This window comes from Anguilla anguilla, chromosome 3, assembly GCF_013347855.1.
Source record: "Anguilla anguilla isolate fAngAng1 chromosome 3, fAngAng1.pri, whole genome shotgun sequence".
NCBI lineage: Eukaryota > Metazoa > Chordata > Actinopteri > Anguilliformes > Anguillidae > Anguilla > Anguilla anguilla.
The window spans coordinates 47,739,612-47,752,857 of NC_049203.1; the positions used below are offsets into that span (position 1 = coordinate 47,739,612).

At 37.1% G+C, this 13,246-nt stretch overlaps 1 protein-coding gene across 7 annotated transcripts in view; it reads left to right on the plus strand.

Annotated features, from left to right (window-relative positions):
* The window catches only part of LOC118223930 (SLIT and NTRK-like protein 5), a 396,174-nt gene that overhangs the window by 94,014 nt on the left and 288,914 nt on the right, over nt 1-13,246 (plus strand). For 3 of the 7 annotated variants that reach the window (XM_035411024.1, XM_035411023.1, XM_035411021.1), the window contains one exon: nt 3,840-7,871. In XM_035411024.1, the coding sequence (XP_035266915.1) occupies nt 3,891-6,500 (2,610 nt within the window). In that variant the 5' untranslated portion in view covers nt 3,840-3,890 and the 3' untranslated portion in view covers nt 6,501-7,871. Of the gene's footprint in view, nt 1-1,464; nt 1,901-2,603; nt 2,980-3,038; nt 3,127-3,839 lie in introns of those variants that run through there. The other 4 variants (XM_035411022.1, XM_035411020.1, XM_035411019.1 and 1 more) reach the window with 4 other exon arrangements.

Here is a 13,246-nt window from a genome sequence, read left to right on the forward strand (position 1 = left end):
CATGATAGGCTGTTAATTGCTTAATTGTATCATGCAGTACACCTGTATGTAAGCATATGCATTTGTTGTTTATCCACTCATTTATTCAGGTTTATCCTTTCATTTGTCACCCGTCTGTATATGAGGTGCATAAAAACATGAGTCAGAGTTGTTTCTAGTCGGGGTCAGTTGGCTTGAAGGAAAATACATCACCTGTAAGCGAAAAGTCCAGGAACATAAAGCCTCAGTGAGTTCTGACCATGAAGATTATTTCCACTTTTCAAACCTTTTATATTTTATCAACTTTTATTTTTATTTTAGTGTAGGTCGCTTTATCACTTTTTCATGCAAGTACCGTTACTTTTCAGGGAATATCATATTTAAATGTTTTACAACCATTTGATTAAAGCCATTTGGATTATAATTATTTGGATTTAGGACTTAATATTATTATTAGGTATGTAATAGCTAGTGAAATAAAATTACTAAATGTGACAACAACATCTAGAGTCAGCAGGGCACAGAAAGGAAGCTCAACCACACACCACCTCAACAGTGCTTCAGTGTGAAAATGTGGAATAGCACCTCCAAACAAAGGTCTTCTTTTTGTTTCCACAGTTCATTTCAACAGCTGTTTTCAAAACTACAGTTAAACAAGCCATCTCACTTCAGCCCCCAAAGTTGTGCCTCGTAAAGGTATTTATATTAAATGTAAGTAGATAAGTAAATAAAAAATAAAAATAAAAAACACGTGGCTTGATATAGCATAGGTTAGCTAAACCCTGCTCTCATTTTATGAGTGGTTGTATTTCTACAGTTTACATGCATACTCTTCGCGTGGTTTTTGAACACGATTTTTTCGTATTGAGTAATACAAATGTATCCTATTAAATGATCCAACACAGAACATGTTACGCACAGAGTTTTCATCCGAGTTCATGCATGTACGGTTAAAAAGGAATCAAGAATTATTGGAATTCCCCCTTACACCTCTTCACCTTTTCAGAAACAATAACGACAGGAGAGCAAATGGTGACCTGCAGAAATATATATATATATTTTTTTTATCGTATCACACTGCCCTCTACAGGTATCCTCTCTCTCTCTCTCTCTCTCTCTCTCTCCCTCTCTCTCTCTCTCTCTCTGTATTTGATCTGTGTTACAAATCCGACTGGGTCACCTTATAAACATTCTTACCTTGGTGAATTCAGCTTGCAATGTATTCAATGATGCAATATATGGATATTGATTCAGTAAGTCTACGTTTAACCAGCATACCTGAGCGTCTCTGACGGATAATAAATACATTTTGAAATAAATAAATGTATTTTAACCATGCAGTGTTCAAAGTACATCATATACTGTAGTTTCATAATGTCGAAATATAAAACATGCTGAAAATATGGATAGATACCTGGTTACACTGATGTGGTCAACCGGAGAGACAAAAAAGGGCTTAAGCAGATCTGAGTACAACGCGATACAAGCCATACCACTCGCAAGATACCGAGGGATGCATACTTTTACCTTCCCAGTTCGCAGTCCTTTTAAAGAGAAAAATCAGGCGTTGAGATAGGTATATTTTGTAGTGACAAATTCAGAAATGATACTGCTCCCTTTTCCAGTTATAAAATAATGCATTTCCGTTTTTCTAGACAAATAATCGCAGTGGAGCCTTTATGTTTTCTGAGAAACACTGTAACCTGCTTTGCCAGGCTGACCGTCACGTTGCCAGCGTGATTGAGGCAGCTTGTACAATTCAGTAGTGGGCAAGGAGAGCTAAAACCTAGAACGCTGTATAAGGATTTTACGGTCCTAACGAAACCAGCACCAGCACAGGAAAAAAGAAAAGAAACAGAACAGAACAGAAAGGGAAGAAACCACTACCGAATATGCTTTGCCATTCTGTAAAGCTAACCCGGTAAGAAACCAAAGTGCTCCATATTCTCTGTTCTCGGTAGGCTTGATGGAATCATGAAATTCTCTATGGTCTATGGTCCTGAACTCTTTCGGTTACATGGGTGCGGGTATTGAGTGGGTGTCCTAAATTATGGAAAGACAAATTCATTCTCACTTAACCATTGCAATGTCGATGTTGAATTTTAAGTCTAGATCTACAGATGAATAAAATACCTGACGTCGCAGTGGAACTCTTTTTTTTCCGCTACCAGCTGGCAGGATACGTTGAACGCTTGTGCATGTTAAGTATTCGTGTATAGCGCGATGCTACATAATCTTCAGTTGCTTCTGCATGAAGAAAAAAAGAATTGATGTTGTCGGTTTCATGAATTCGTTAAATAAACTAGGACATAACGAATAGTCATGTTGCCCTTAGGTGCAAATTAGAGTACAATATAAGTTTATATTTGGTAATAACTCGATTGGAAGTGCTTTCTTCGGGTAAAAAAAGGAAAATAAGCTTTGCATGAGGATTATCTCCATCGTCTGAATTAAGGTGCGCAGTATGTACCATTGAGACTACAAGGGAAATCTTGCCAGACATGAGACAGACATTTTTTTGCTACTGCGACTAAAAAAAAAAATCAGTCCGAAAATAAATATGTATGCGTCTCTCTCTCTCTCTCCCTCTCTCTCTCTATCGCTCTCTCCCTCTCCCTCTCTCTCTCTCGCTCTCTCTCTCTCCCCTCGATGTGTGTGTGTGCGAGGGATAGAGAGAAAGGGAATTTGCGTGTAAATCAAGATCCTTCAACAAAGGTCGGAAAAAAGATGTAGTAATTCGCAAATCTAGATTAAATTTGGTTAAGTCAATGACGTAGCTCATCGGTTGGTGCTTTTAATCAACTCGTTTTTTTATGCCTGTAGGATGAGGGACTGTGACTGACGCTGCTGTTACACAGCTGGCAAGTCTGGCGATGAACATTTTCAATGATAAATACACAGATTTACGATCATGTAATTGGTCAGATTTACAATATTTGAGAGGAAATGATTTGTTAGTCAAGAGTTTCAATACTATTTTTAAGTCGTCGGATATGCAGGGTGAGTAAACATATATATTTGGGTTGCTTTAAGAATTAATGAATGCGTTTTCTCAATAGGTGTATTTAAACTACCGAATCTGGTTTGTTCTTGGAGCTTGCACTGGGGAACAGCAGGGTATTATTCAAGACAGTTGTTTTCGGGAAGGTATCTACTTTAATGTTTTTTGCATAGATACTGCTTGTGTATTCAATGTTTGAATCAACACATATTGTAATGAACATATATCCGTGCCAATGTGTAATGCTTAGAATAAAAGGCGTTCGTCTGTGTCGTGTGAAATATCACTTGGTGTTGAATGACTGTGCAGCTCTTAACTGGTCGACAATGTACTTCGGTTTAATCGTCGTGGTTGCGTGCATTATATTTTCAAGGAAACCATGACATTGTTTTTTTTTTTTCCGTGTGACACTATATCTTATTATTTTGCATAAGATTTGTCATGAGGATGTGGTTTTGCAATCGGTAGTGTTTTCACATCATATGCTTTATGTGCATGTATACTGTATATGGTAGTATTGCTTTTGAAGTTGGCACCTGCCGATTATTGTAGGTGGAAATGATGCATTTGGATTGGTTATATAAAGAGTGAGGAATGCAATTTCTTGTTGAAATTGAATATATACCCTTGATTTGAAATATTAACTTGGAATTGCTTTAATATTGTCAGTGCATTTTCAGCATTACTCTATAGAATTCATCTTCAAGGTTGCTCCAGTCATCTAAAATAATTGTCTTAAAAATGGCATCTACATGTTTCATTAATAGTTACTTCGTATTTGTCTTGTTTATTTATGCCTGAATGAGCTGTGTTGATTGAAACGGAAGTACATGCATTTGTTTTGTTTCTTTTTTTCTAGATGACACTGCATACTGCTACTGCACAACAGTGAATTGGGCCATCCTTTTCCATGAAAATGAGTATCTGGATATTGAAAATAATCATTTTGGTTGCTATATCTCTAAGCTTTGTAGAGATGTATGACAATTATGGAGAGATTTGTTTAAATCTATGTATCTGTGAGGAGAAGGATGCAATACTAACTGTGAGCTGTGAGAACAGAGGCATTGTTAGACTGTCAGAAATTAGCCCTGTCCATTTTTCAACATATCACCTTTTACTGACAGGGAATCTCTTGAAAAAACTGTCTCTGGATGATTTTGTCAATTACACGGGGGTTACTATTTTGAATTTAGGCAACAATGACATATCAGAAGTTGAAGCAGGAACATTTAATGGGCTTCAAGGATTAAAAAGACTACATCTCAACAATAACAAAATAGATGCCCTGAGGGATGATACTTTTGTTGGCCTTGAAAGCCTGGAATATCTACAGATTGATTACAATTATATAACTAACATAGAACCCAATGCCTTTGGCAAGCTGCATCATCTGGAGGTACTGATTTTGAATGACAACCTGTTGTCTGCTCTACCTACCAACATTTTCAGATATGTCCCCTTAACTCACCTCGACCTGAGGGGAAACCGTTTGAAAATGTTCCCTTACATTGGCCTTCTGGAACACATGGACAAAGTGGTGGAATTACAGCTTGAGGAGAATCCGTGGAATTGTTCTTGTGAGCTAATTTCCCTGAAGGCTTGGCTGGAGAGCATCTTGTACACAGCTTTAGTTGGGGAGGTGGTCTGTGAAACACCTTTCCGGCTGCACGGTAGAGATTTAGACGAGGTTTCCAAACAGGAACTGTGTCCCAGAAGAGCAATTTCTGAGTATGAAATGCGACCGCAGCCACCATTGAGCACGGTGGGTTATTTCCAAACCACTCCAGTCGCCGTGACAGCCTCTGCCACCTCATCCGCAGTTTTACGATCCTCGTCAAGGCCAACAAAGGGCACGCGGCAATCAAACAGATCCAAGTCCAGACCAACCTCCCGGATCCCTTCCAATAACCCATACAACTACGGTCCAATAATTGCATATCAGACTAAATCTCCTGTGCCTTTGGACTGTCCCACTGCCTGTACTTGCAATTTACAAATCTCTGACCTTGGACTGAATGTTAACTGCCAGGAGAGAAAGATTGAGAACATCTCTGATTTAAAGCCAAAACCATACAATCCTAAAAAGATGTACCTTACAGGGAATTACATACCTGTGGTACAAAGATCTGATTTTGTTGAGGCCACTGGATTGGATTTGCTTCACCTTGGCAACAATCGCATCTCTGTCATACAAGACAGAGCCTTTGGGGATTTAACTAACTTGCGGAGACTCTACTTGAATGGCAATTTAATTGAGCGCCTCACAGTAGATATGTTTTATGGGCTGCAGAATCTGCAATACTTGTATTTAGAATACAACGTGATCAGAGAAATTGTGACAGGAACTTTCCATTATGTGCCCAATCTTCAGCTTCTTTTTCTCAATAACAATCTACTAAAAACCTTACCCGGGGGCATATTCACGGGAGTGAGTCTGACCAGGCTTAATCTCCGCAGTAACCATTTCCAAAATCTTCCTGTGAGTGGGGTTTTGGATCAGCTGAAGTCACTGGTGCAGATAGATCTACATGAAAACCCATGGGATTGCTCCTGCGATGTCGTGGGGATGAAGATCTGGCTCGAGCAGCTCAACATTGGCACTGTGGTGAATGACGTCAGATGTGGGTCTCCCAAGAGGCTGTCTGGGGAGGATATGCGATCCATTAAATCAGATCTTCTCTGCCCGGATTATTCGGATGTAATAATTTCAACGCTTTCTCCATCGGAAGAACCTTTCCCTGGCAGTTCCACAACCATAGAAACCTCCCTGAAATACAACACACCCACCAGCACAGTTCCCCTATCAGTCCTTATTCTGAGCCTCCTCCTGGTGTTCATAATGTCTGTTTTTGTGGCCGCAGGGCTTTTTGTGCTTGTGATGAAAAGACGCAAAAAGTCCCAAAACGACCGAGCTAGTGGCAATAACTCTGATGTGAGCTCGTTCAACTTGCAGTACGGTCTCTACAGTAACAGAGCCATCCCTAAAGTTAAATCTCCTGCTGGGCATGTGTATGAATACATCCCACATCCACTGGGTCACATGTGCAAAAACCCCATTTACAGATCTAGAGAAGGCAATGCAGTTGAGGATTACAGAGACCTGCATGAGTTGAAAGTGACGTACAGAAGTAATGTGGATGAAGAAAGAGACAATAGCCTAAGAAATCAGCCTTACAGTGTTAGTACCATACAGCCTTGTGAAGCTCCCGCCCCAGTGCAAAACACAGATCAGTTCTACAGAGGTGTCCTTGAACCAGGCAAGCAGCCTCCTTCTGGAAACAATTATGAATACAAGTATAATGCTCCCCCCTCATATACTTATACACCCAGCTATGATGTCAGGCGCCAGTATTTGCACCCAGAGAGGATACAAGAGACTGTGCTGTATGGTACTGTGCCAAGCACTGTTTATGTTGAACCCAACAGAAATGAATACTTAGAACTGAAAGCTAAACTTCAAGCTGAGCCGGACTACCTCGAAGTTCTTGAGAAACAGACAACATTCAGCCAATTTTGAACCATACATCTGTCTATAAAGCATTTTTTTCCATTACAAGTACAGTTTCAAGTTGGAGGATGCCTTGGTACAGAATAACTTTCCTTAAGACATGTCAATGGGGTGTGCTATATTATATATATATTTTTTTTTAAATCATCACAATTCAATGCCATTTGAAGTAAATAAAGGATGAATGAACATAAGCATTGTGATGCGTAACTGTTGATGCAAATATATTGTTTATGTTAAAGATGAAATACACAACAATACACATGCACATGTAATTTTACCACAGTCTTTTATGGAATATAATTATACATATATTGTGAATCGCAAATGTTTATTATTCATCTCCGTGTTACTACACTGTATGAGAGTGCGTTTTACTGGACAAATTTATTTTGTTTTTTTCCCTCTTTTGTTGCTTTGGTCTGTATGTATCTATTTATTGGTATGCTTTCTTGCCATGTGCTTTTGACTCTTCATTGATCACAATCCTCTATAAAGCTCATGTTTCATAATCCTCTAAAGCTTATGTTTGTAGATTCAGATAATTTATGTAACTTGCATTATCAAGGTGGTTTCTTTTTTAAAGTTGGCACACCCCAGTCAGAAAGAGACTTTTGATCATTAAAATAATGTTTCTGTATGCTTTCTGCACTTTTTGAAAATGGTTGGCCTTGAGGCCTTCACAGTCGCTCAGAAAAAAAATGATAAAATAATAATGTGGGGAATATTATATATTAAAAATGAATTTGTGTATTCATTCTTAATATGTATTTTTAATATGTATTTAAAATTCATAAATAACAAAAGTAATAATGTTGTGTAATACTGATATTTTAACGTAACACCTATTTTTATACAGGTATTCACAGTTCTGTTTCCCTTATTGTTATGGTTTTCACTTGTTTGATTGCTTTGCACATATTGCACTATATTGACCAAAACATGTTAATGTCAACAATAAATATGATGTCAGGTTCATATATGTACATATTAACTACAACCATTTCCCAGAGGCAGCTACTGTATTAGTAGGGACACAGGATAAGTAGGAATTTAAGAGGTTTCATTGACAAATTCTCCAATCAATGCCTGTTCACAGACATTTGTTCTGATCATTTTCTTTAATCTATCAGGCTGTGCTGTGGTCCAATAACTGATTGTTTTTAAACACAATAGGTGAACAAAAATGTTTTTTTTTTTTTTTTTTATATGCTTTGGCTACAGTCATACCTGATTTAGCTCACCAATAAATTTAAAAAAAAACGCAGATTTAGTTATAATTTGTTTTAGTGAACATAAAAATTGACATTTTTAACTAGATTACTAACTCTTTTTTCAAATGAATAATTGTATGCAATTAAACAATGTCATTTACAAATATTTCTACATCTATAGTCTGGAATTCATCATTTAAATTTAAACCTACTCAAGATCAGGTTCTGTAATGCAGCACCAACATGGTGGTTGAAAGATGATTGCAATCATTAATATGCTCCTTTTTTGAGTGGAAAGGATATTATGTGCAATCATAAATACAAGAAACATGGATCCTCCCAGGGATAACACTGTAATGGTCTTTTTTCAAGTCTGCAGACAATTCAAAATTGATTTCAAGGTTTAAAGGTCAATAAGTTGGTTGATCGACACAAGCCATTCTGAAGAAGTTGGGCCATATTGAAAAATGTAAGATCTAGCCTGATAGTAAGCTTATGCACGGTATCAAAAAAAGGATTTTATGACACTAATAATATTAAAACCAGTCTGCTTGTTTTGGCTTCATGAGTCTACTATGGAAGGGTATGTGTTTTGCATGTGTATTGTCTTCATTTTGGTTGAATCAGTTAAGTCTGCTTTTCAGACACTTGACCATTGAATGATCTAGCTTAACCAGTGCTTTATGCTATATTCAACACTGTATAATTAAAAGCTTATAATTAGCTATGATCACAAAGGGGATATATATATATATATATATATATATATATATATATATATATATATAATGTGCGTGTGCGTGCACACAGTATTGTTGTTATTATTTTATTATTTTATAGTATTTTATTATTTTATAGTATTGTTGTTATTATTTCCCAAAAATTGTTTAAAATTTGTTATTGCTTATATAGCCTATATGTTTGGGACAAATGCATATTTTTACCTTGATTTCGTTATGAATTCCACAATTTTACATTTGTATTAAAGCAATTAGCATTTTCTTAAAGTCCAGATTCGCTGCATTCACAATGTAGAAATTACAGCACTTTTTATACATAATCCCCCATTTCAGGCCACCAAAATGTTTGGGACACATGGCTTCACAAGTGTTTCTAATTAGTCTGCTGTGTTCTATTGCTTCTTTAATGCAGATATAAGAGCAATTTCAATATTTGGTCTTGAAGCTAGGCTTTTGATTTTGAGTGAGTCTGTTATTGGCATTAATCAACTTGAGGACCACAGTTGTGCCAATGGAAGTCAAGGCTCATTATGAGGCTCAGGAATAAGAAAAGAAAAAAAAACAGTTAGAGATGTATGCCAAACCTTTGGCTTACCAACATCAACTGTTTGGAACATCATTAAAAAGAAAGAGAGCACTGCTGAGCTCAGTAATTGCAAAGGGCCTGGTAGGTCACGAAAGAACTCGACAGTTGATGACCGACAAATTCTCACCATAATGAAGAAACCCCCCCAAACACCTGTTCAACAGATGAGAAACACTCTTCAGGAAGCAGGTGCGGATGTGTCAGTGACTATTGTACTCTGAAGACTTCAGCAATAGAACTACAGAGGCTATTCTGCAAGATGTAAACCACTAGTTAGCTGTAAAAACAGGATGGCCAGGTTTCAGTTTGCTAAAAAGTAACTAAAAGAGCCTGCGGAGTTTTTGAAAAAGGTCTTGTGAACAGATGACACTGTATAGAGTAATGGCAAGAGCAAGTGTGGAGGCAAAAATGAACTGCCCAAGATCCAAAGCACCCCCCCTCATTTGTGAAACATGCTGGTGGGGGTGTTATGGTTTGGCCATGTATGACTGCCACAGGTACTGGCTCACTTGTCTTCATCGATGATGAAGTATGCTCATACAATTCTGAAGTGTACAGAAAGCATCTGATCTGCTCAAACTCAATTGCAAATGCCTCCAAATCTCACTGGATGTTGCTTCATCCTATAGCAAGGCAATAATCCCAAACATACTATGAAAGGAACAAAGAAGTTTTGGCTGGCTAAGTCATTCACCTGATCTGAATCCAATTAAACATGTGTCTCATTTGCTGAAGAGACTTTGCATGCAAATGATATGTGACAAAGCACTAAACATGACTACACTAATTTAGTTTTTATATGTCCCAAACATTATGGTTCCCTGAAATGGAGGTGGTGGGGAATGTATAAAAAGTGCTGTAGTTGTACATGATGAAACCTAAGTGTGCAAAACACCTTTAAGTGTGTATTATTATAGGTAAGCAATAGCAAATTTGAGCTACAATGGATTAGAGCAACCGTACAAATGTGTGTGTGCGTGTGTGTGTGTGTATGTTTGTGTGTGTGCATGTGCAAGAAACAGAGACAGAGAGACTTTTGTGTTTGTGTTTCCAGAATTTGTGTCATTTTAAATATGCAAGTCAGTTTTACACATTTGTTCAAGTGTCAGGGAGCTCACAGAAAAGAGCTACCACTCTGCCCAGAATGCATTGCTTTTGCAACGGATCCATTATACTTCACAGCTGCTTTTGAAATTAGATTTTGTTCCTCACAAAAACTACACAGAAGATCTGTCAGTCGGTGAAAATAATCAATGATTGGGTCACATATTTATTTTGTAAGTGTGACCCACCCATGCTAAATTTTCTGACCACTGTGATTGTTATTTTGCTAGCTGTTTACATAGGCTAATGTACTTAGCAGAGTGCGCAGATAGTTTTGATGAAATATTTTCAATCATTTTTCATACCTACAGCCAGCATTTGTATCCCATGATGAAAAAGTGTTATATGGCCCTGTTTGTGGAATGCAATAAATACAAGACACAGTTTGTATCATAATCATGACGCTAACACTAACAGTGAAATAGGTCACCATATCTCGAAGGCAGCAATGAAGCTTCACAATCCTGTAACACACTATTGGTATTGTAGTTCCATTGCCAAACTTGTATGGACATTAATATTAATGGACGTTAACCATTGACAGTTGAAAGGACACTGATGAATGTCTATGTTGGTGATACATGATGATCATAGACATTGATGTATCTACAAACCGTTACATTGTGTATGTTTGTCTGAGCATAAATCCATATGTGCTGACATTTCAATTAAGTAATCAAACCGAACAGCTAAACTGAATAAACAAGGTCCTGTGAAGATTTACCTAATACAGTATCCTAAGGTAGGCTTCAATATCTTTGTTCCAGCATTGCAATAAACCTGACCAGAATTGGCACCTTTAAAGTAATCAATGAATTAGCAATTTCCTGTGGAGGACAATGCTGTCAGTACAGTTTGTCTCCTTCATCAGGGGTTTGCCCTTGAGAAGGACAATGGGCCTCATTCACAAAGTTTTTCTTAAATAATTCTGACCTTTGTGTTTAAAAATATTCTTATGAAAAATCAATATGGAATTTATGACATGTGCAGACCTTTGTTTTGTGCATATCCTAGGTGTGTGAGATGATCAGTGCTGACTGTTTGTAAATTGTATGTGCAATCCCATTCATGTTATAAGCATAAGGAAACAGCCATGAACAAATACAGATAAGAAAAACAAATTATGAATGCCGAAATTGTTTGTGGAAATGTTCTTACACAGAGTTGACGATCAAATATTATTGCACGCATGTTTCGTGAATGAGGCCCAATGTCGTTATGTGTCTTCATCATCTTATCAAGATATGAATAAATATATACAAAATATTTTGGGTCACATTCATTGAAAAATACCTAGATTGTTTATGCAATTGCACAATTCAATGTATGCAATTCAATAAAGCCCTCCACATGCATCTGGTGCCATAGCTCAATAAAGTAAGAGGTTCCTGCCAGTGAACAGAACAGAGTTTTCATGAAATGACTGACAGTGCTTATTGTGATTCATTAGATACTCCACTTTCTTGCTACATCAAGTTGAATTTCTTTCCTCCAGGTAATCTAATTTTAAAATTAGGATTAAATAATTATTTTTGTTTCATTAATTTTAAATTTATTAAATTCCAAATTGCCTGGTTTTCCGTAAATTTTCTTGCGCTCATTACAAATATAGCCTACAGACTACAGTCAATTTTCAACTTGAATCAACATTCAAGTAATTGGCAGTCCAGTGTTGATATACTGCTTTCTTGGCAGTAATGCAATATGGAAATGAGAGAAAAAAACAAAAAACTTGTATTTGGGGTGGGGGGGTATTACGGGGTTGACTATGTACATGGAAGACTGTAATTCCAACACAAATCGCCCAATATGGATTTACCCTCCAATTAAAGGTAATGGTCTGCACTTTAAACTCATAATTATTGTTTTTACAAACATACAAAAATTGTGACACAGTCCAAATACTTATGTACTGTACTGTATATAGAAGGATGGTTTGCATGATGAGCTCCATTTCAGGGGAGGAATAGTTGACACCCTGTTGCTTGGACATCAATGCCAAACTGTTACTGGAATCTTACAAATATGAAAGGATTAAGGGAACTCACTTTGACTGGAAGGCCTTAATGCATTTATTATCATTTCAGTGTGTCTGCTCTTTGTTGATCCAGCTTCCCTGTTGTTTGATAATGGCTACAGCTGTGTTACTGACTGTCAAGCGTTACCTCTGGATGCCTGCCCATAAAATAACAACAGGTCAATGCACTGCATTGCTTCCTTGATGGTGTCCAGGAATTTGATTGTATGACCACACTGTAGTTAACACGCCCCTTTCTAAATGAGAGCAAACATATTTTGTGCTGCTACTGCAGGAGGGGTATTCAAGAAAAGCAGAATTAGTCTGAAAACTGATTACTGTGAATTCTTGTGAACATATGCAATGTGCATACCACAAATATATGTGAATAGACATCTACATTACAACATTCACCTTGATGTATTACTGATGTGTAATATGTTTTTCTGTTTGCAAGGGGGAAACCTAGGTCTCATTCTTATGATTTTATTTGATTTGAGAAGCACATCACACAAAACAGATTTTCCAGGACAGTTCTGTCAGTCATAAACGGCATTGCGATTTCATTCAAGACTCACAATGATTATATGGAAATTGTCTTTTATTAAATGAACAACTGTTAAAATACAGCTTACTTCACTACTGCTGCAGTGGTCCATTGCCATTGCCTTTTGCCTTGTCATTGCTGCCTTGGGGTTTATTACGCACTAAGTTTTCATATCTGTGTTATTTATTTCTGTGTTTCTGAACGTATGAGTGCTTTGACTGGAGTTCACTTTTCTGTCGAATTATAAGCAGAAGGTATACATTTTCCCCATTGCCGAATCTCTTGTTTGCTTATAACAGCACACCAAGAAAGCAAGAATAATTTGCAACAAGACTTCATAAAGGAGCCAGCTTTTGCATAACATGATTGGGTTGATAAAGCCATGGCAGGAGGGAGAAAACTAATTTCCTGTTTTGCTGAGATATACGTTGGCTTAATGTAGATCAGAAAAACCTCTGTGAAAAAAGTAAAAAAACAACAATGTGTATATATATATATATATATATTAGTATTTGATGAATGTGAGGATTAATTGTTATTCTAAACT